Below are 24,184 nucleotides of genomic sequence, written 5' to 3'. Positions count from 1 at the left end.
ACTCCAGCCAGGTGGTCTTTGGGTTTCCGGTGCTCCAGGGCATACATGCACTGGCATTTGTTTGGGCACTCGGTGTCGAAAAGGTTCCCCATGACTGGCTTAAGGTTTCAAAAACCATTGAAAGGTACAGAAGAACAAGCAACATTATGCACCCCCCTTCAAAAAAAATAGTTTCCAGTATAATCATTCCCCAAAGTGACACAAACAGTGGGTTCCTATCTATAGTCAAGGAACCATCAATCATTTCCTATAACTATGGGCCAGCGTAATTTACTCTGTACATTCCCATAACTTGCCCTCAAACCCACAAGATGAAAAGAGTTCCTAGGATAAGTAGTTGCTTAAGATATTTCTCTATGGCATACTCCAAATCCATCTGACTCCTGATAATTACCCTTGATGAGCCTCTAACCATTCTAGATCTCTTCCTTAACATTTGCTGAAAATATTGTATAGTCCAAACAGCATTGCCCATTTATGTTTCATTTTGGAGGAAAACAGCATATCAACAACCCAGATCATTTCCATGTCCCACAGATAGACCAAGACTTCAACAGCATCACCAATGTATCAGGCAGGAAATTTCCCAAACACATTTAGGAAACCATCTGAAACAATACAACTTTTGGATTCAAGTAGTTTAATCAGTCAATGCATTGGTCTAAAATTGACCAGAGTGATCTGTGATTAACAGCCGTAGTACAAATAGCGCCTTTATTCTCAAATCAATACTTTTAAGACGAATGAAGCACCATTCAATTTTGATATTAATAAAGAAATCCACTTTGTTCATTCCTAGAGTCATGCCTCCTCAATGGTAAAGCTGCCCTGTGGAACAGCAACCCTCCCCCAGATATTTGAATTTGGATTGCCCCAAACCTATTAGTCTTTGGCAAGGCACTGAAGATTTGCTGTTCCCTCAGGCATTTGGCTTGGGCTCTGCTACAATGATTAGGTAATACTTTATCTTTGGGGGCATTATCTTTGGGTTGTATATTTTAAATCTTGCATAAATTTAAAATGATATAAATAATTAATTTATAAATACAATTTCTCCACTGAATATGTTGGACTTCTGCTGGAGCTCATGAGTATATACGATTGTTTTACTCTAAAGCAATTTCCACACAATAATTCAAGTATTTACAATTCAACTGTAAAATTCAATAATAATTCACACAATTACTTCAAGCATGAAGTTTTTAGGTTTTGTGACTTAGTTTTAAGCATGGTAGTAAGATGCATGCTTTATAATTCAGAACTCTTAGTATTTAAAAGGGCATTTCCTCCCACTAAACCCTCACCATAATAAGAGCTTCTTACTTATTAGGGAATGTAATTCCTTCAATTGTGATCATGTCAGCTGTAATTCTACTACTGTGCTGCTTGATGGATTCACAGGCAGAAAAATGAGTTTGTTTTTTTTCAAGAGAAGCTTAAGTTGAACTCACATATATTTAATAATGAATTTTTAAAAAGTTATGACTGAGATTTTCATTTTATTTATTTATCATATAATTTCTATGCTGTCCATCTTATTCATAGAGACTATGCGACTTACAATGAAATAAAAGATTAAAAAGTGCTTTAAAAAACCAATTAAAAGTAAAATAAAAAGATTAAAAGTTAAGAACCAAGTTGATGGGGAGCCTGGATCTACCACATCAGTCATTCCCATTGTGGCAGGTGCCACTTGGTGCCATAAGTCAAGCAGCAGAGCCAATTTTTTAGGCTCTTGTAGAAAGCCAGGAGTGTGATGGCAAATCTCATCTCTAAGAGGGAGAATATTCCAGACAGCAGGAGCCAAAGCAGAAAAGTTCTTCTCTTGGACCCTGCCAGACAGAATTCTTTGGTCAATGGGATCCAAAATAGGCCCTTTCCGATGGAATGGAATGGCTTATTCAAATCAGAGTAAGGTGATTTTAAAGAGATAAAAGTCTGCTAGTCAAGGGATACGGAGGGGATAGTAGAAAGGTTTCATTTTATTATTATGGTTTGTTATACAGTCATCCAGATGTTCAGACTGGATTTGGCATTTTGATTCACCTTTCGAATCCTTCCCAAGAACTTGGGATAGACTGATGTGGATATTTGATGGTGTTACAGATATCATTGCAAGATGTAAGCTGTTCCAAGTAAAGCTGCCTTTTGCAATTGACTGATGGTGAATTTGTCAATGCCAATGTTGTTCAAGTGATGCTCCAGTTCTTTTGGGACTGCACCCAAGACATCTATTATTATTGGCAATATCTTTGCTTGCTTTTGCAACAGTCATTCTATTTCTATTTGCAGGTATTTGTATTTTGTAATCTTCTCCCGTTCTTTCTCTTTTATTCTGCTTTCTCCAGGTCCAGTAGTCAGACTTTTTTGTTTATCTTATCAACAATTGTTAAGTCTGGGGTATTATGTGACAGGTGCCTTATATGTCTGAATTCTAAAGTCCCAGAGCAATTTATGTCTTCATTTTCTATGTCATTTTTATTTCATGTTCCCACCAGTTCTTTCTTGCAACCAAATGATATTTCTTGCAGATTTTCCAGTACACTATTGTTGTTACATTGTCATGCCATTGCTTGTAGTCATATTGCAACTCATAACAAAAGATAAGCGATAATTTTAGAAACTGAAGGAAAGTAGACAATACAGGAGAAACTAGGAGACTCAAGCAGAAGGAAAAAAATACATGCCTGATGTCAGTTAATACTGGGACTTATAAAATGATATAAAAGATTACAACGTTCAAAATATTAAAGGAGATTTTTGAGGAATGGAGCCAATGTTAGTAACTAACGTGTCAACGCTTCCAATAATGATGTCTTCTTCTATGGATAGACTATGTCTGAAATATATTAATGAAGGAATGACAGATGTAGAAATTTTATCTAAAATGAAACAGAAATTACAGAATGTGGAACTATAAATGACAGGTGAAGAGTATGATTTAGAAAGGGACCCTTTACTGGATATATAAAAGAAACTGGCTGCGGTATTTAAAAAATACAAATGATAAAACAAGAGAATGACTTAGAAAATGTTTCCTTATTGGATATATAAAAGAGAACTGTTACAGGCTTGAATAAATTTGTGCATTGGGATAATAAAGAATTCAACTCCTATAACAATATTTGATTGAATCTATGTACTACTAAAACTCTCATGTCTAACCTTTAACTGGGCAAAACAGTGCATCATAGATCAAATTTTTTAACCAAGATTCTTCAAATGGGCTTTAAGATGGATGTTATGATTTCCACAGAATTGAAATTTGACAAATTTTATAAAATACTTTATGAAGTAAAAATTATCATAAAACATTTTACGAAATAATATAAAATGTCATAAAACATTCACAGTGGTCTACTCCTGATGTTGGACTGTGCTAGACTGTTCATGGACTACTTTCAAGGCACATACATCTCTGAGAATCTCCCTTAATTGTTAAGAGCTTTTCAAATACATTAGAAAGTCTGCCATTATTGAAATTAAATATTAAGAATGTTAGAAGTAAAAGGAATATTAATATTATTTTATTTGATTAAGATAAATAAGACTTCCCCATCCCCAATATTCTGGCAATCCTTTATGGACCTTTGGCTGATACCAGGATTGAAAAGTTGATAATTTTATGGATTTCTTTATAGAAAAGGGATAGGATATGGAAGTAAGAGATATTTCTTTAATTATTATTATTAAATTTGTTTATGCTTATAATGATGAAGGTTAGAAGTCACTTTTTAATATATTTTTTCCCTTTTTGTAGTATTTTTTCTTTTTCTTTTTTTCTGCATGTTGTATTCTTTCTTTTCTTCTGTTTTCTTTTTCTAAGTTTAATTTGCATTAGTTTTACTACTATAATTAAAATTCTTAAAATTATTTTTATAGAACTCTTAAAAGGACTATGATGAATAAAATGATTTGTGCTTCCAATTAGTTAATAAAGAGATTCTAATCAAATGCACACAAATCATTGTATGCATTTAAAAGAGGCCTCATATCTTTATTGAACGCATTGAATCAATTTAAGCAGTGTTGGAAAAATGCTGATATCTTCTTTAACTGTAACGACTTCAATTAACTTTTCCTCTCCCTGTGGACTCTATCTGCCTATCATCTTGAAGATATTTTGATCTATTCCTTTTTACAGAACTGTTTCAACTCTTGATATTTTGAAAGTTTCTGGTATCAACTGCTTACTTCAGAGAATTTTCAATTGTTAAGTATTTTAACTCAGCCATTTTGAACATGAAATTTGTTTTTTCAACCATTCTGTAGGACTTTTGTGTATCTGCAATCTTTTTTGTTTTGCTCAACCCACAATCATTTATGCTTCAGCTCTACATAGCCATTACCAATGAAAACGGAGCTAGAAAGAGCCATAAAATCATTTCCAAAGTTTTTGCTTTCCATCAATCCGCAGTCTGAATTTTACTGATAAAAAATTTTCCCCACTCCTAGTAAGAGTAACAACAGTATAGCTTTGAGTTGTATTTCTCCTGCTTGACTGTGGCTGATGATATCAAAGAGATTGGCAATGATTTTGTAGCATTTTCCAGCCTAATTATCATTGACAACAAATATTAATTTTACAAATCTGTGTTGTGAAGAGCAAGAAGTGAGTGCAACTAACATGCGTTTTGATAGAAAAGGTAACCTATTATTTTATTCATAAACATCAAACTCATCTTACTCCCTTAAAATAATTGATCATCCTAAGGTTTTCCATTCTTTTTCAAACTGAAACAGTAAACATTGACCCTGAGTGTTAAGTAAAGATATGAAGCAGTACACTAACACTCTGATTTGGTGGCAAGAAGACAAATACAATTTTACTCTACATCAACTGAAATTAATTTCCAAATCACATAAAGTACCGTATTTTTCGGAGTATAAGACACACTTTTTCCCTCCTAAGAGGGTGAAAATTTGGGTGCGTCCTATACACTAAAAGAATGTTGGTTTTACCTGAATGTGTCTTTTCAGGGGAAGAGAGGGAGGGGTCACGTGTGGGTATTCTCAAAACCTGATTGGTCCAAAGACTGAGAGAAAACTTCTTAAATGCTCCTTCCTTCTCCTTATCTCCCAGTTTCCTCGAGGGCGAACATAGGACCTGAAAGCAAGTAAAGGCCTGTCCACCCCTTGGCCCCACCTCACTCAATCTAGGGCGGGTCGTGACCCCTCCCTCTCTTCCCCTGAAAAGACAAGTTCAGGTAAGACCAACGTTCTTTTTCCAGTGAAAGAGAGGGAGGGATCACGTGTGGGACATACCCAAGATTAGTCACAGGGAGGAAGAACTATGACTCAAGGGAAGTGTCAGCCACCACCCTCTGTAGCACCCTACGCCCGAAGGAAGCGACCTGCGCACCTCTGCCGTCCGCCTGAGATAGACGCGCAAGGCACGGCGGACGTCCAAACGATGTCAAAGTCGCTCCCTATCTCCAGAAGAACCTGGGCGAAGGACTGCTCTACATTGTAGAAGTGCCGATCATTGCTACCCGGGTTAGAGAAATTTGAGGGGCGAGCCCACTGGTTTTAAACCACCTCCATAAACAGTGGAGGGGCCGGAATCTCCTCCTTATTGGTGGCTGTGTTGGAAAACATAGCCATATCAGAATCCCTAGGTGGGGGGACTGTAGTCTCCAGTCCCAATTTTGGTGGTCTTCCGGACCTTGTGCAATAGGGTCTTGAACATTGCTGGGGGATCCGTGCAAAAAGGAGGGTCTGGAGGAACGGAGTCCTCATCCTCCAAGAACCCCATGTCCTGGAGATTGTCCTCCCACAGGATGGATCCCTCACTGACCATGGATGGCGAAGGAGCCCTATGCTGTTGCAGGCTATGGCCGCCCTGGGTTCTATAGGAATGGAAGTTCCTTTCCCTCTGGGCAATGCCCCGGGTGATGGCTGCAGAAATAAGTATCTTAATATTCTCAGGAAGGTGTTCCAGATCCTCCACCTCCTCACGAGAGAAACCTGGGTTCTGAGGGGCTAATCTGCGGGAAGGCTGGTGTTCCAAAAGTATCTTATACTCTGAAAAATACAGAAATCACTTTATTGTATTCTGTTTTGATGATACTCCAGCCCAGGTTCTGTGCCCACTTCTTGTGAAAAAAAGTTCTCATAGTTAAAAAAAAAAAGCTAATCAGTTATAAAAACAAAGCAGAGACAAACCAGACAGTCCCAAAACGTAGCGGAAAAGACATCCAAATATAATAGGAATTGAGTATTTTGCCATAGTTTTGTTCTGAAATCACTGACGTTACTACTTTAGTTGTAAGATTTTGCCCCACAGGTAGAAATAAACCATAATTTCAGATAGGTAATATTTATTGGTGAAGGTTAGAAGCCACATTAAAAAAATTAACTAGAGTCCCCATAATCTGTTGCCATGACATTCAAAATGTTGTACATTTGTTCTAATAGAACATAAAACAGATAGGCTGTCTCAAGCTTAATAAAACACAATTTACCTTGAAATATTCCAAAATATCATTTTGTTCTAAGTCAAAAACAAAACCCATGAATCCCCAGCAGTGAATACTTTCTTTAAGAGTCAGAAGGTAGCTTCCTCCGCCTAACACTTAGTTCTAAGTAGTAATTACCACCTGAATTATCTTGCAGTGTACTTGTATATACTACATACTCTTCATTTTTGCTGAAAACACATATGCATACTACTTACTATTTCAAATTCAATAAAGATAAAAATAGCACATTTCTACATAAGGAAAGCAACAGTTACTGGTTTAAAATAAAGATTTACACATCAACACCAATTGAAGATCAGAAAGATAGTGAAAAAAATGCAATGCACTTATCATGGCTTATATCTAATAGGACTTCACATATCATCTAAGTAATTTAGAAATTATTCAGTGACCCTTTTGATACAATTTTTTTACATTTTGCCATTAAGATCATGACAAAGACAGAACCCTCAGTTCAGTCTTGCACTGGAAAAGAAATGCAGACTTGATGGCTTAAATGGACTCTTTCATCTCTTATGGTATTATGAAATAAAAAGTTTGTAGCTGAAGCATGTACACATTTTAATTACTAAGGCACTAAAACAATGAAAAATTATTCATCAAATAATTTGCATATTTACATGAATACAGTCTACATACATACATACATACATACATACATATGAATGAGAAGGAAGGAAGGAAGGAAGGAAGGAAGGAAGGAAGGAAGGAAGGAAGGAAGGAAGAAAGAAAGAAAGAAAGAAAGAAAGAAAGAAAGAAAGAAAGAAAGAAAGAAAACTTTCCAAAGGTATGGCCCTGGTTTCAGATTCATTAAATATTATATTTGTTATAAATTATAATTATAATTTACATATAATAAATGCCAAACACATTATCATCTACAGAAGGAACTTATTAATGCTAAGAAGGAGGATTTAATTATTAAGCAGTATTTGGATTGTTTAAACTTGATTTCTTACAGCATGGGAGTGCTGCAGGGGGTGGGAAGGCATAATGCAACCTGCACAAGTTGGGGGAGAGGTTGCTGAAATGCAGCACAAACTTAGGAAAGCCAGTGAAAGAATAGACTATGGTTAAGCGGCTTTATAGCACACCACCACTGTGGAGCAGCAAAAAGTCCAAGCAACAGCAAAAGCCCAGCCCCACTCTGGTCCACTAGCTCACTTCCACAAAGCCACTGTGCCCTGGGAAGCCCCCGCCATCCCAGCTCAGTCCCAACCATAGTCACATTCAAGGACCGTACCATTGCTGACCCCTGCTAAGCTTTTAATCTTCTTCTTATTCCTCACACTTCCAAGTGAGTGCATTTCCAAGGGCAAAAATTTGCAGGAGATGAATCCAAGAGCAAGGATTTGTAACTATATTCATTGGCACAAGCAATAATTAATACAAATGGATAAGATGTGGATTCTTTTTAAACAAAATAGGTCATAAAAAGTGATTCTTACTCTAATATTATTTTTCATGTTACAAATACTCCTAAATCAATTCCCAACACCTGATTTCCTACATAGCATAGAATCCAGAAATTTATGCATTAGTTTAAGAATCTAGTATTAGGCAACTGTGCAATATAACCAAAGCTTGATAGAAGTCTGCTAAACTGAAACATTATTTTTATGCTTTTAAGATTAAGAAAATTAAATCATTAGGAAATAAAATAACATTCGAAGGATGTGTACTGCATTAACACTGGACTTCCTATCAGTCAAATTTATGCTGTTCCTCCTGATATTAAGAAATATTTACTGTTATAAATTCATACTTAAAACTTACTTTAGAAGTTTTGAAAAGATGGAAACAATCCTTGGCTCCTGATCTCTTCTCCCATTCCTCGATCATCCTCTTTTAAGCATAGAATAAGTTTGTTCAATACAAGGAGTGGGAAGATAGAGGATTTTATGCAATTAGATTTGATTATTAATGGAAAACCCATTAATGCTGAATATATTCAGCAAAAGGAATGATCACAAATGCTGTTCCAAATAAGACATATTCAGTCGCTCCTTTGTAAGTACTATTATAATATTGACAACTTAGAATAACTGTACACACCTGCTTCACTTAAGATCAAGAGAAACTCTTCAATATAATATAAAACTTGTACATTAGTATAGCATTTTCTCTTGAAGTTTGAAAAATGTCTGGAAATTATGGGATATGAATTTGATGAATTCTCACTGAAACACTGTGGCACAGAATGTCATTTAAACCAATCTCAGTAAGTTACCAAAAACCCGCCAATGAAGATAATCCACAGGTGATGCACATTCAGCCAAAGATACACTATATACCAGTGGTAACAAACAGGTGGTCCATGGACCACTGATGGTCCGTGAGAAAATTTTGGTGGTCTGCAGGAAAATTGCATTTTTGCATTTTTATATTGCACTAAATCAGAGTCAGACAGCAAGGAGATTGGGGAAGAACATGGGCCAGTCCTGGAATCTGGTGAAATCTCGGACGAGGGCTTTGCGTCGGAGGGGGTCAGGGCCATCTGGAAGTTATGTGCTGCCTCCGGAGCCTCCAGAGTTGGATAGCAGTGAGGCAGACAAATGGTTCCCCTGGTACCAGTGCATGCTTGCACAGAGCTGCCAGAAGGTTAAGATAGAAGGAACGACTCAGGAATAAGGCTTGGAGGTGATTGGCCCCATTCAATAGGACATAAAGGAGGAGCAAAGGCACATGAGCCTTTGCAGGAAGCAACTTGATTCTTGGTGGTCAGTTTACCTTCTAAAGCTCCGTTTTCACTCTTTGCTCCATGTGGCCTTGCCAAGCTAATTGCCAATTAGGTATTTGGCAGCGTTTTCAAAGAAGATAAAGGTGGATGTTTATCAGACTTATCTTGAAGGACTTTGGGAGCCTACTGTATTTGGCATTACAGGCTGTGAATGAATATAATTTGCAGCCTTTGAAATAAAAAGAGGGTTTTTGGACCTAATCGTATGCTTTTTACTGTATCAGGAAGCTGTGGTCAGAACTTGGTCCTCAAACTACGCCCCCTGGGATGGATACACACAATGAACATTTGTGCTGCTGCATAGAGACTCCCACTTTGGGGTCTTTTTGTGTGGGTCGGAGGGAGGCAGAAATTCCAACTTGGGGGCTGCTTTGGCCTCCTGGTGCAGGGCTTTGGGGGGAGGCTGGAGGGAAGTGCCACTGGTGGCAAAGAGCCAGAGGACCTTGTTCCAGTGGGAACTGCACCATGGCCTGGACCTGGCTGACCACCTCAGCCCTCTGAGCCTCAAGGCCAGTGGTGGGTTGCAGGCGGTACGCCTTGGTACGGGCCTGCCTGGAGCACTGGGTACCGGTATAGTATGGTGCTCCGGAGGGCCCACCCGCCTGCCCCATCTATATTTGAGCTCTTTGGCGCTTTTGCGCCCACGCATGGAGCACACTGCGCCTGCGCAATGCTCCGCCGAGCAGCTGGAGCATTGCAGAGGCTCGCAGAGGTATCACAAGAAGGATGAATTAGCGTGCTGCGCGCGTTCATTTGTGGATGCTGGGCCCCGTTGCAACCATACCGGTTACAACGGGACCCGGAGCCCACCACTACTCCAGACACTGGTACCTGGCCTTGCATTCCCACCGGTCTTCCCTCTGCTGGGAAAGTAGTCCTCAGTGAGGTGCTCCTTCTCGGTCAGATCCAATTTGAACTGAGCCAGCTGTTTTGCCAGCTCTTTCTCGTGGTGGCTGCTTAGCTCCAATAACTGCTTCCTGTTGGGGGCGGGAAGGCAAGGAATGGCTGGGAGGGGAGAGTAGAGGCTGGCGAGGTGCCCCTCGACGTGAGTGACATCAAGTTATCCAGCCCACCCAGTCACATGACCACCTAGCTACGCGCACCCAGCCGGTCATTAGAAAGGTCATATTAGTGGTCCGCGGGATTTAAAATTATGAATTTAGTGGTCCCTGGGGTCTGAAAGGTTGGTGACCCTGCTAAACACTACTTATGCATTTATTGGGTAATGTTGATTGAGTTGATAGCAATGTCCAAGAAGCAGTGGTGGGATTCAAATTTTTTTACTACCGGTTCTGTGGGCATGGCTTGGTGGGCGTGGCATGGGAAGCATACTGTAAAATCTCAAAATCTACTCAAAATTTCCGCTACTAGTTTTCCAGAATTGTCAGAACCTGCTGAATACCACTTCTGCCAACAAGTTATTTCTTTTATTTTGGCTAAAAAAATTTGGAAGAATCTTCCAAATTTCTTTTTGCATTATTTTAATTCTTCTGTTTTATTTTTTGACACTGATTTAATTTTTTTAAAAATTAATAAAAAAGAAATCCAAAGTAAGTCTACTTTCCTTTTACACATTCAATTATTATCTCCAGAGCCATGTCAACTGCGAGATGAGCGGCAAATAAATTTGATGAATAAATAAATAAAATTTAAACTTTTCTCCAAGGAATTTTATGACAATTAAAATAATGTTGTTCATACATGTATGATTGAAAGTCCCACTTCACCCAATGCTACTTTATACTTTCAATTAGCATGTATTTGAAGCCAGAAGGTTAATTTTACAGAATGCATACTGGTACAAAAATTGCATGAATATTTTTTATAACACAGGATAATTTAAATAACACAGAATAATAATAAACCATCAATGGGAAAACCCCAGTCTATATGGCCAACCCATCCAGTTTACAATTTTCTGAATTATATCCCTAGCGAATACTGCCTACCCATATCCATATTCCTATTTTAGCTTATTTTACCAATCCTTTGCCTATGGTCCATCTTTTCTCTTCAAAGGAAAATAGTGGGACACATTTGTCGTTTTGATCTCACATATGAAGGATGAATCACAGGTGAAACAGGAGTTGTCTGTTACATCCCAGAAACAAACATATAAAATAGAATATATACTAGCATTATTAAGTGAAGAAACAGGGTTACTGCAGCCAGCAGCCAACAAATGGAGAATTACTTATTAAATGCTTCTGTAACCATTAAATGATAATAGACCACATCCAATGAAATACTTTGTAGAGAGTTGAAGAGCTTTCAGAACTGGTATATTATGCTTCAGAATGGAATAGTTATCTCTATACCTTTGATTTGGTACATGAATAAATTCATAGACCATTATTTTTTAAATAGCTCATATTTCAAAAAACTTTCATGAAATCTCTTCTTGTATGATTTTAATCATTATTTTTAATAATTATGTTATATTTAATTTTGGAGTCTCACAGAACCAGATACCCTTTGAAAGTGTCATGGATGTGACATTGCTATCTTCCATGATAACTAATATGTGGCATATCAATATCATGTTAAAAACAACTGGTTCTACATTCTGATCATTATATTTTTAAAAGATTCAAACAAACTAGACAAACTTTGAAGTATGACAACAACTATGATCATTCACTGGCATCCTTCAGTCTCAAAAGACTATGGCATTGTGCTCTGAAAAGAGGTCCTAACGCAGCATCTGGTGCTGTATGGAGAGCTGGAGCGTCCTCTCCAGAACACAAGGCCTGGTTAGATTACCCAAGCAGCAGATCCCCTTTCTCCACGTCACTGAAATAGTCCAATGGAACGGCAGAGCCAATTCAATTGGTTCCAGCTGCGTCACAGTAGTTACCAGAACGTAATTGCACATAGTCACGAACTGCTTCCAGGACTCCGGCTCCGGATTTTGACTCCTGAAGCCTTTTCCAGTAGTGGATGTAGCCAAAAGGCAGTGGAGGTTTGAAGTCAGAGTTTCCTTTCTCCTAGAAGATGGTTCTGCCGCTTTATCTGCCGTTGCGGCATAGAGCCCTCTTCTACCTTCAAAACTGTTGACCGCTTTCTCCTGTAAGGTGCTACCAGCCAGGCTAGCTGGACCATGGTTTTTTAGGGAGGTATTACTCCTCCAGCACTACTCCTCACTCCAGGACTCCTGCTCCAGATTTTGCCTCGAGGTTGACTCCTGAAGCCTTTCCCACAGATGGGCATGGCCACAAGGCAGTGGAGGTTTGAGATTGGAGTTTTCCTTCTCCTACATGGGTTGCCTTCCAAGGCTAATGGACACTGTCTAACTGTTTCTTTTACACGGCTAACACAATTTCCCACTTACACTCAATCAAACAGCCACTCTCCCATCCCCCTAAAAACAGATTCATCCACGAGGTGAGCTGAAGCACAACTATGATCAAGGAACTGAAATTTAAATCTTACATGGAGAGTCTAAAGAAATTAGATATGCATTTGACCTCACATAGGAAAAGATCAAAACTTGTTTTTACCACCTAGAGGGTATGATACAGGATAATGGTTTTAAGTTACAGGTAGCCTGATTGGAGATGAATGTTTTTTTTTAAATAATTGCTCATAGTAATAACAATTTGACAACAGAACGAAATCACCAAGAGAGGTAGTGAATTGTTCTTTCCTGGATATCTGCACAAACTGATAAAACTGCTTTAACTTAAATTTCTGTACTGAGCCATATGCTGAATTCAATGTCTGTTTCCAATTGAATCGATAAGTACATAAAACAATTCAAACAATAAATTAGAAAAAACTCTAATTATGAGCTAAAATGCAATAAAAACCAAGTATAGAATAAATAACCCCAATTTTTTTTACAGATTTTTGAAATTTAAAGTTACCTGTATGCATCGTCTTCTTTTAAATCTCATACCATCCTGTAGGGTGGGAGGAAGAGGCCAGCAGCAAACCCTTTAACATAAAAAATAATTAGTTAGATGATATCAGGAGAATTCTTTCACAGGCTATGATCCTGCCTTTAACAAGTCATTCCAGTACTAGTTACTATGAATGAAAGCAGCTGTCCAAGGTCTCAGGAAGAAGATTTTCACACATCTGTGTATCACACTGAATTACACGAAAGATTTTTCTCCATATTATTAATTTGAAAATTCATGGCCTCTACATGGGAAAACACAAGTTATGCCTCAGATCAGGGAGAGAATGTTTGGCAAAGCATTGCTTACAGATAAATCCAGAGTCATATTAGGTGACATTCAATAATATTTTAAAAATAAATACTTTTAATGTAAAAATATTTTTAAATGAACCTCACTCCCTATATAACGTTTCCTTCTTCTAATGTATTATTATTCCATTCAGTTTTAATGCCTATTATGCATGTTTTAATACCATAGTCTGACTCTGAAATTACATTTTTTTTAATGGGAATATATTCTTTGACTAAAATCTTGCTTGGATGTTATCTTTCAAACTCATCTGATCACACTTTAACTAATAACATAGGCAGTAGACATACTAAAGGGATTGTGAAATGTTTTTGTTCTTTTTTATAAGAACCATCTAACTGCTTTACATTGATACATTAAACAGAACCTAGTAAAATTAGCTCCCAGTTTTATTTATATTTTGCACTACCGTTTCAACCTATTAATAATACTACCATACAACCACAGGATACATTAGTGAACTTGAGTATATAAACAATTAAATCTTTCTATTTAACAGAAGGTTCTTGTTTTCCATATTCAAAGATTTTTCAGATCTAATTTTGAGTCATGTGTACAATACTAAAAAACTAAACTACTTTTTTAGCAGCACAGTAAAACCTCATTCTCTATTGAGCAGATTCTAAGGCAATGGACAAAGTTTGAATTCTCAGATAAAAATCAGTCTATTGTTTAGCAAATAAATCAAGACAATATTCATACATGTTACATAAACTGCACAAAATTATATAAATTTTATGTGCATCATGCAGTATTTATGTACCCTACACCATTTTACAAACATTCAGCTTTAATGGACATCTACTCTAAGAAAAATGTCATTAAAAAACTATTATCTACCACTTAACATCAATTTTGTTTCTTCTTCATAGTTTAGGGTACTGTAGTCCTTACTTACCAACTATCTGTTCAATGACTAACTGAAATTTAGTATTACTAACATTCAGGCCACAAAGTTCTGGCTCTTGCAGCACCACAACTGACAATTTCACTACTTGGCAACCAGCTCATATGAAAGTTGCAGCATCCACAAAATCACTTGTCATTTGGGATCTCCCTATGACTTCTCATAACCAAAATCAATGGGGAAATTGGCAGGGAAGATTACAAATCACTCTGGTAAATTCTTCTGGCTTTCCTAAACTATCAGGTCTTATTTTCTTTTGACCCCTGAAATAAGCACTTGGCCTTATTTTCGGGGAGGTCTTATTATTTTTGAAGTGCAGGAGATGGCGAGTGTGGTCCCCTCATGGCTGCTGCTGTGTTGCAATATTTTTGGGGAGGGCTTATTTTAGCGCATGCACTCAAAAGCTCGATTGGGCTTATTATCCGGGGAGGTCTTCTTTTTGGGGAAACAGGGTAGTGTTGTGCCATCCACATCCTTCTTGTACTCACATGTCCCACACCCCAAATTTTCTACATTTACTGTGCTGCAATACACTTCCCATTCCCATATCCTTGAATATTGGGCTTTCAATGGTAACCAGGATTACTGAGATTGTTGTCGTTAAGTCATGTGAAGTCATTCTTTATGACTGCATCACTTAGTGGTATTAAGTCTGGCCCCGATTGTTGGGCTAACCCAAGGACTGCATATAAAACATTCGAAGTCAACGTATTGCTAGAATTTTCCACATAATTTCACACATATTATAAACAAGGATTTTTATATAATATAATCTAGAAGCAATCTAAACATCAGAAATCCATTTAATTTGTTTCATTTTTAACTATTTTAATGAATTAATTATCACAATTCATTTAAAACTTATTTTCCCAATTCCACAAAGATTTTAACGAAAACCAAATGTTATAATTTTTTTGTCATTTCAGATGTTGCACATTAACTTTCAATAACCAGGATATATTACAGTAGTTCCCAAACTTCGTAATGCCGCGACCCTTTAATACCCTCATGTGGTGACCCCCAACCATAAAATTATTTTCGTTGCTATGTAACTCTAATTTTGCTACTATTATGAATCATAATGTAAATACCTGATAAGCAGGATGTATTTTTATTGTTATAAATCAAACATAATTAAAGCATAGTGATTAATCACAAAAACAATATGTAATTATATATTGTGAAATATTTATTTCTAATTACAAATAAATGAAATTTTGTCTTGAAGCAAGGTGTAAAAAAGGGATCGGCAATCTTAAACACTCAAAGATCCATTTGGATCAGTTTCCCACAGAAAAGAAAACAACAGGAGCCACAAAACCTGGGTGGGTGTGGCCAACTCAACATCACTCCCACCCAGTCATATGACATTTCCCCCCCCCAAGACATGCCTACACAGGTTTCATGGCTCAGTGTTTTCTGTGGGAATAGGGTTTCTCTCTCCTCTCCTCCTCCCTCTCATTTCTGTTTTTCTCTATTTTTCCTCTCCCTTTCTCTTCTTCCTTCCTTTCTTTCCTTCCCTTTCCCTCTTTTTTTTCTTTCTCATTGAATACGATAGCAAATCCAAAATAAAGTTATTAATTGTAGGAAATTGCTTGTCTATAATCTTTTCATAATGAACTCTTAAGTTGATAGAAGCTGGCAAAATTGTACTAACAGCAATAGGATATATATTTTGATTTCTTTTGAGTTTGACAATATAAGACGTTATCCAAAATTATAAATAATCTTATTTTCAGATGCATTTTTTTGCCATCTCGTTATTTTTTTTTAAAAAAAAAATCAGACTTGCTTCCAATTTGTGCCTTCTGGCAAACTGCAGTTTTCTTGGCAAGAGATCTAGCTTGCCATTGCTTTCGTCATAGGTCTGAGAAAGATTGTTTGTTTCTTTTCTCTTCCTTTCTTTCCCCCTGATTTGTTTCCCTCTCTCTTTCTCTCCCTTCAGCTCTCTTTCATTTCTTTTTCCCTCTCCCCCTTCTTCCTCTAATTTGTTTCCCTCTATTTTCCCTCTCTCCCATTCTCTACTTCCAGCTCTCCTTCATTTCTCTCTCTCTCTTTCTCCCCTTTTCTCTTTCATTTCTTTCTTGCATGTGTAAGCAGTCACTTGGGCTGGGATAACAGCGGCAGGGACAGAGGCTGTGCTGCGCAGGAGACTCCTCAGCGCCAGACTCAGGTCAGCGCCAGCCGCGGTCCCCTTCGTGTTGGCTCAGGAATGAGCCGCAGCAGCCATCTCTGGATGCAGAGAGGGAAGAGTTCCAGAGCCCTGTGCAGCGCAGGAGAACTGGAGCTCTTCCCTCCCAGCACCCAACACACTGCTGTTCACCGTTCTCTTCCTTCCTGAGCCAACACGAAGGGGACCGCGGCTCGCACTGACCTGAGTCTTGCGCTGAGGAATCTCCTGAACATTGTGGCTCCCCTGCGCTGCGTACCCAGTTACTCACCTCATTGCGCAGTGGCGACAGCGGGAGGAGAGTCGCTGTCTCCTCCACCTTGATTCTGTCCCATGGGGGTATTTTGCTTGTGCACATGCACGCAAGAGATGAGCATGAGAAAAGGGCTGAAGCTCTTCCCAATAATGATTTGCCTGCGAAGGACACGGAATCGTAAAAGCAGGTGAGAGGCTCGTGCCTTCTCGGGGCGGAGAGCAGATTGTGCGGTTGGATCAGCAGGGAGCCGCAGGAGAGGGGCCAAAGAACCACATGTGTACACTGTAGCACGGGTAACAGTCTTAATAGGGAATTTCAGGGTACACGCATCCCATGTTCCTTTATTTTATTTTCCCCGCCTTGTTTTACGCCTCAGAAATGGTACCTCTTGGCTTCCGAAGCTCTGCCCATCAACCTCCATCACTCGGAGCTGCTTTCCCAGCGTCTTCTGTGCTGCGCACGTTTCTCTTTTCCCCCTCCTCACCTCCATTCCAGCTCCTACTTTCCCCCCACCCAACACACGCACACACACATACTGATCTTGGGCACTTGGCCGCCTTCGGCGAGAGGAGCAGAAGAAGCTCCTCTCCTACCAGTACAAGGTTTTGTTCTTTCCTCCTCCGGCCGGGTGTGCGGTGATCCCACCTCGCAGACTTCCAACCAGTAACCCCCTCCTCCCCCTCCCACAATCCCAGTCCGGTCCCTTCTTCCCTTTTCGGTTTCCAGCTAATGGTCTCCCCCTTGGATCCCGGCGGAACTAAGCAGAGCTGACTCAGCAGAGCCAGGCCTGTGCTGGGGGGAGGGGGGAAAGCGATGTCATATGGAGACTGGGCGGCCGCTGCAACCTCTCCTCAGCCGTTGCCCTTCTCGCTGCCCAAGCCTCCCCCTTTAATGCAGCTCAACCCCAGCGAAGCCGTGTGCCCTGTAGGAGCTCCCGGGCAGGAACAGTTGCTGAAAAACGCCCGCATGGGAGGCCGGCTGGACTGGCTTGCTGGGAAGCCCATCAGTCTTCTGGCACCTCTCCTTCTGCCGCAAGGGCAACCCAAGCCGCTCCTTTCTTTTGGGCCGGTTTTTCGCCAGCCTCTCTGCTGGAGGCTCCTCAGTAATCCCTGGGTAAAGGTCATTTGACCCACAGGTTGAGAACCGCTGATATATTAAATACTATAAGTGTAAAGCTTTCAGAAAAAGTTTAAAATATTATGGAATAAACATAGAAATGAATTAAAAATGCAATCTAAAGCTTCTCATACATTCAGTGAAAAAAAACCTATGACAATGAGACATTAATAACAGATACATAGCATAGCACTTAAGACTTATATACCACTCCATAGTGCTTTACGGTCCTCTGTAAGTTTTTTACAGAGTCAGCATATTGCCCCCAACACTCTAGGTCCTCATTTTATAACCTTGGAAGGATGGAAGGCTGAGTGAACCTTGAGCTGGTGAGGATCGAACCCCTGGCAGTCAGCAGAATTAGCCTGCAAGAATGCATTCTGCACCACTATAGCTCTTATATGGCACTTTTACTTATTAAAAGTAGTGGACTGATGTTAGTTCTGACCCACCAAATATACAATTTATCAAAACATTTGCACAGTTAAAAATAATACATTTACGTGTGATACTATAGAAAGAGGATGCTACTAAAGAAAAACGGCCATTAATTCAGAACAGATTCAAAGCGACTGGATGGAGCTGAGCATTTACAGACTGTATGCCCTTCCTGATGCCTATGTGAAGTTTCCAACACATATTTTTTTGTTTCTATCCTAGGAGAGAAACATCTGCTGCTATCTAGGATTGAACTCTAAACCTTTCTAGGCAAACGTCTTCACCCCTAGGCCACCACACTATTTGTTTTTAACAATGATGTAGGCTAGAAATGTTATAAATGGATCAAAACCCTCTCAACCATTATTCAAATGACCTTCAATATAAAGTACCGTATTTTTTGGAGTATAAGACGCACCTTTTTCCCTCAAAAAAGAGGCTGAAAATCTGGGTGCCTTTTCCTGCATCAGCAAGCAGCCAGCCTCCTCAAGAGGAAGTGCTCATGTCATTTGCTAAGAATTAACATTTCCAACCATGTTATTGTACATTTTGTTTTTTCCCCCTTAAAAGAGTTCAGTTTGTTTTTCAATTGAATTATAGTGTTTACTGTATTTTTCAAAGTATAAGACGCACCTTTTTCCCTCAAAAAAGAGGCTGAAAATTTAGGTTCTTATACACTGAATACAGCATTTTTTGCCGCCCCTTCACCAAAATGGCCATGCAGAGCCTGTGAAAGGCTTTCAGAGAGCTCCTGGGGGCTGGGGAAGGTAAATATGAGTGAACAACAGGCCATTTTTGCTCAATTGTGCCCCTGAGCCCCCAGGAGGCCTCCTAAAGGCTATGCATGCAATTTTATTTGACAAAAAACAGGCCTGTTTTTACGGAAAACGGGTCATTTTTTGCTTGTTTTTGGGGGGCACCCCCCAGGAGCACTCTGCAAGCCCCTGAATGCTATTCATGCCTTTTTTGGGGGGGGAAACTGGGCCCATTTTAGCAAAAAACAGGCATTTTCGGAGGTTTGCAGAGTGCAAAAAGAATTTTTAATTTGCCTCTTCAAAACCTTGGTGCGTCTTATACTCTGAAAAATACGGTATATATAGCACAATATAAGACTATATCATTCTTTGGTTACTTAAAATACAATGGGTCAATCTTTCAGAACGAGCTATCTGAAAAAGTTTTAGGTTAAAATTCTTTTGTCCCTAAACACTACCCATGCATACTAGTTGGAGTTTTAATTCAAAAACTCCAAGGCATAAGATTGGAAACCCTTAAGATAAGACTGTTGACTGGTTTGAACAAAATAAAGTATTAACATAAGCAATTCCTGGTTTAAAGATTAATACTTCCCCATTACTAGCATTCTGTTTATGGATCTATTTTATAGAGTGGCAAATAAACCTATGGTTTGAAAGTGACTTAATGAAAATTAATCACATTAAAACTGAGAGAGCATACTATACTATACTTAATCTAATATAAAAAATATTCTTCCTTGTAGTCACATCAGAGGAAAGAAGATGGAGAACATAAGCCTAAGGCTCACCTGCATAATTCTGAACCATAATTTACAGGCCAACAGAATTACAATCACCAATTTTTGTATACAAGAAATCAGTCATGTTGCCTTAGAATTCTGAAACTTGCAGTTCCAGTACTTCAGGAATATGCCAGGTTCAGGAAGGCTGAAACAAAATCTGAAAATACATTTAAAAATCTGCACCTGAGTATAGAAAAAAACCTGGGAGATGAAGCAAAGAATTGCTGCTAAAGGAATGGTCAAGAGACAACATAGCCTGTAGCTGCATAGTGGACAGAACAAGATGGTCAGAAGGGATCCTCCCTAAGTTATTGGGCTGTAAAAGTGGCAGTGGGAGAGTTCTACCTTCGGACTTGAGAGATTCTGTTAACACAGCTTACAATAATGTAACACAATCTCATCTAGTCATATCCCTTGTCTGGACTACATGGCAAATCTAACGAAATCCCAGGAACATTCAACAAATGCATCATAAATTATATTGTTGAATGAAGTTTGAAAAAGTAAGCCAAACATAAATAAAACACTAAGAGTGTGTGTGTGTGTGTGTGTGTGTATGTGTGTTTCTTTAAAATGAGATTTTTTTTGCTCAAATATATTGCATTATTTTTCTGCAAAGGAATGGAAAACATTCACCTGACATGTGCAGAAATAGAAAAATGCATAGTCACTATTGGGAAAATGACCTATTTGAATAGTCAACCTATTCAAATAATTTCATCTGCTGAGGAGCAAGTCAATTCTCATCAACACTTCTGCAGCATGGAGTATATATCTTGACTCACAGTAGTGCAGAAGCTATCTTTAGTTTCTAAGCGTAAACAAAGAACCTCCAAATGTTGCTATTAAATATTCTTAAATTAGCAAAAAGAGAAACTATTAAATATACGAGTAATCCAGATGTATTTTTAATATTAATCTAACTTGTAAGTTTATTTTATTTTAAATTTAAATTAATTTTCCCCATCTTTCCCTCAAAATTTTGTTTTCTTTTAGAAGATGGTCCCAGCATGCAAGTCAAAAGACAAATAAAGCTAGATTTTTAAAACTTGCAAAACCCTGTTCTTCTGATAGGAACAAACAGAAGAATTAAATTATAAGGCAGGAATGTCAAATTCAAGGCCCGGGGGCCAGATTTGGCCCATAGGGTGCTTAGATTTGGCCCGCTGGGCTGCCCTGGAAACAGCAAAGACCTACCGATCTAAGTTTTTGCTGGCAGGAAGCTGTTGCAGCCGAAAACGGAGCTCAGGAGCCCATTTTCGCTGGCAGAGCGCTTGGGCCCAACACAAGGGACATCGAGCTGGCCACGCCTACACTGGCCAAGCCCATCCCAGTCAAACACAACCCTAATGCGGCCCTCAATGAAATTGAGCTTGACATCCCTGTTATAAGGTGAAAGATTTCTTGCCAGAAAAGAAAATAATTTATTATTACTAACTGTAATAATTTATCCTCACTTCAGTGTTCTATAAAACATTACTGAGTTTTATTAATTCAGCAGTATGACAATGACCATGAGTCCTAATAGGGAACAAAAGGCATTTTGATCATCTGACCTCAGCAAGAGTTATACAGTACAATTGTTCTATGTACAATCCTTGTTTTATTGATTGCATGTAATATTCTAATTTTCTGAGATGGTGGATTTGGGGTTTTCATGAGCTGTACGCCATAATTATCACAATTATGACAAATCACAGCTTGAACTATCTTGCTTTACATGTAATGAGTCTTATCTCATATACTAGTTTCACCTTTTAAGTTGCAATATTGAAATAAATGAACTTTTGCACGATATTCTAATTTTTTTAGTTTCACCTGTATATCTGATGTATACACCCTTATGTTAATGTCAAATTATAAAATGTGTTATGCCTCAAACTTAGAAGCATTGCCTTTAAAATTTATCTTGCCATACGGATATTACAGATATGTATATTTTTAGAGATAAAAAGTCACTAAAAGCATGTTACCAATTATATCTAGTAGGAATATATTGTATTGCTACCTAGAATTTGCAGAGTCTTTAAAATTCCTTATTGTCAAGAATGCTTGGAAAACAGTAAATATAAGAACTTCCTACCACTGCCTCTTCAATTTTGTCATGAATCAGCCTCATGTATCAGCAAGATCAACAATCTGCTAATCAAATAACACATATGTCTATTTCACATACAACAAGATCCTATTATGATCCTGACCCAAAGGTCAGGTAAGGAAATTGGACTACAGGAAGCCATAAAAGAAAAAGGGATAAATTTAGACTGAAATCATTTTGTTCCCATTATACAGGCAAGACTAGCAAAACAGGATAAGAGTTATATTTAGAAATTTAGCCGAATACCTGTGCTCTGCTACGAAACTATGTGATCGGGCTTGATAAATCGACACTTACAGCTTGAAAATTAATGAGTAGTTACCATTGATCTCTCCATTCTCCTTCTCTCCCTCAGCCTCGCGGTACAGAAACCTCCCCCATCCTATCCCCTTCTCTCCTCAGTCTGACCCCACAGAAAGCTCCCCTATCCTATCCCATTCTCCCCCCAGGCTTGCCCCAGAGAAACCTCCCATATCCTGTACTTTTCTCTCCCTCAGGCTTGCCCCACAGAAATCTCACCTATCTTATCACTTTCCCTCAGGTTAGCTCCACAGAAGCCCCACCTATCCTATCACATTGTCTCCCTCAGGTTTGCCCCACAGAAGCCCCGCCTATCTTATCCCACTTCTCTTCCTCAGGCCTGCCCCACAGAATCCTCCCCTATCCTATCCCTTTCTCTTCCTCAGGCTTGCCCCACAGAAGCCTCTCCTACCTTCTCTCCCTCACGTCCTCTCCAAACTCCAGGTTGGATTAGTCACGCGCTGGCCACGCCCACGTCCAAGTTTTCAGGTTGGGAGGGGGAGTAGAACATCTAACTCCTTAGCATCAGAGCATGATAATATTAATAATAATAATAATAATAATAATAATAATAATAATAATAATAATAATAATAATAATAATAATAATAATAATAATAATAATAATAATAATAATAATAATAATAACAATATACAAAATACTAATGCTATGATGGTCATTTTGAAATATCCTTTGTTATCAAGCACATAGAAGCCAAGAGGAACATACTTGCCAAATTTCAAGTTTGTAGGCTTTACAGTCCTGGAGATTTCATGATTCCTGCTTTAGTGTTTTTGTGTTTATATATATAGATAAAACTATAAATCATTTTGGATACATTAGACCAGTGTTGGCGAACCTTTTCAGCAGACTGCCAAAATGGAAATGGATGTGCATGCACCAGGAACCGGTAGAGCTCCCAGGGTGCATGTGTGGGAGCGCCAGAAACCTGAAGAGCAGTTCCGAACTGAGCTTCCAGTTTCCAGTATGTCCATGCGTGCCGGTCACCTGGTCTTCCGGTTTCTGGCATACATGCACACATGAAGACCAGCTGGCCGGCGCACATGTGCACACTGGAACCCGGAAGAGCAATGGGCTGGTGTGCCTGGAGTGATGGCTCTGTGTGCCACTTCTGGCACGTGTGCCATAGGTTTGCCATTCCGGCATTAGGCTAAGTTCATGTTGCATACAAAAGCACCAACCACATCACATATCAGTATTACCCAAATGAGTTTCATGTCAAATGAGAGTTCAAATCTGTGTTAATATAAATCCCAAGTATATTTCACAATTTTTTCTTTCTTCTTACATTTACTTAACTAGAAAGCTGGAATGCTACAGAATAAAGTGCTGACCTTCAGCACCATCTTGATTTCTATCTACATGCCCAGACGTAATAAATAATAATGGGGTGTATGATTGCAAAGAAGCACTTCTTTGACATGAGGCCACTTCCACAAAATAAAAGAAGCTGATTTAAGAGGCAAGACAATGGAGATGTAAATATCTTAGTTTTAATTTTGTTTTATGGAAGAAATACCCAATTTAGCATTGTTTATTCCTAATTTTCCAGGGAGTCAGTCAGTTGGATAAATTATACACCTCTGATAATTATCAGTTTATCTGTTGTAAAATATCTATTTGGACAAAAGACTGGGTACATAATGAAGGTTTTATATTTTGAAGTAGTTTCTATTTCTGTCTTTGTGTTCAACAAATTAATATTTTATCTTTAAACATTTTATTAGATTGTAGAATAAAATACAAAAATATAAAAGCAAATAGGAGGACACAGTGGGGAGAAAAATGGGAAGAGGAGGGAGAAAAGAAAAAAAAACTGTTGACTTCTGACTGCCTCTGTTACAATAGAATAAAGCATTAACATCTAACCTCAACTGTTTACTTTTCCAAAATAATATAAAC

The 24,184-nt window shown here is 38.5% G+C and overlaps 1 protein-coding gene across 9 annotated transcripts in view; it reads right to left on the bottom strand.

Annotated features, from left to right (window-relative positions):
* Positions 1-24,184, bottom strand: part of DYRK1A (dual specificity tyrosine phosphorylation regulated kinase 1A) — a 176,364-nt gene that overhangs the window by 110,521 nt on the left and 41,659 nt on the right. For 6 of the 9 annotated variants that reach the window (XM_081951503.1, XM_081951504.1, XM_081951500.1 and 3 more), the window contains one exon: positions 13,089-13,158. In XM_081951503.1, the coding sequence (XP_081807629.1) occupies positions 13,089-13,098 (10 nt within the window). In that variant the 5' untranslated portion in view covers positions 13,099-13,158. Of the gene's footprint in view, positions 1-8,258; positions 8,328-13,088; positions 13,159-24,184 lie in introns of all 9 variants that reach the window. The other 3 variants (XM_081951505.1, XM_081951507.1, XM_081951508.1) reach the window with 1 other exon arrangement.

The sequence above is a fragment of the Natrix helvetica genome (assembly GCF_964273705.1).
Source record: "Natrix helvetica genome assembly, chromosome: 4".
Classification (NCBI taxonomy): domain Eukaryota; kingdom Metazoa; phylum Chordata; class Lepidosauria; order Squamata; family Natricidae; genus Natrix; species Natrix helvetica.
Note: the sequence above shows the minus strand (reverse complement) of the source record. Positions and strands in the feature narration are given on the sequence as shown.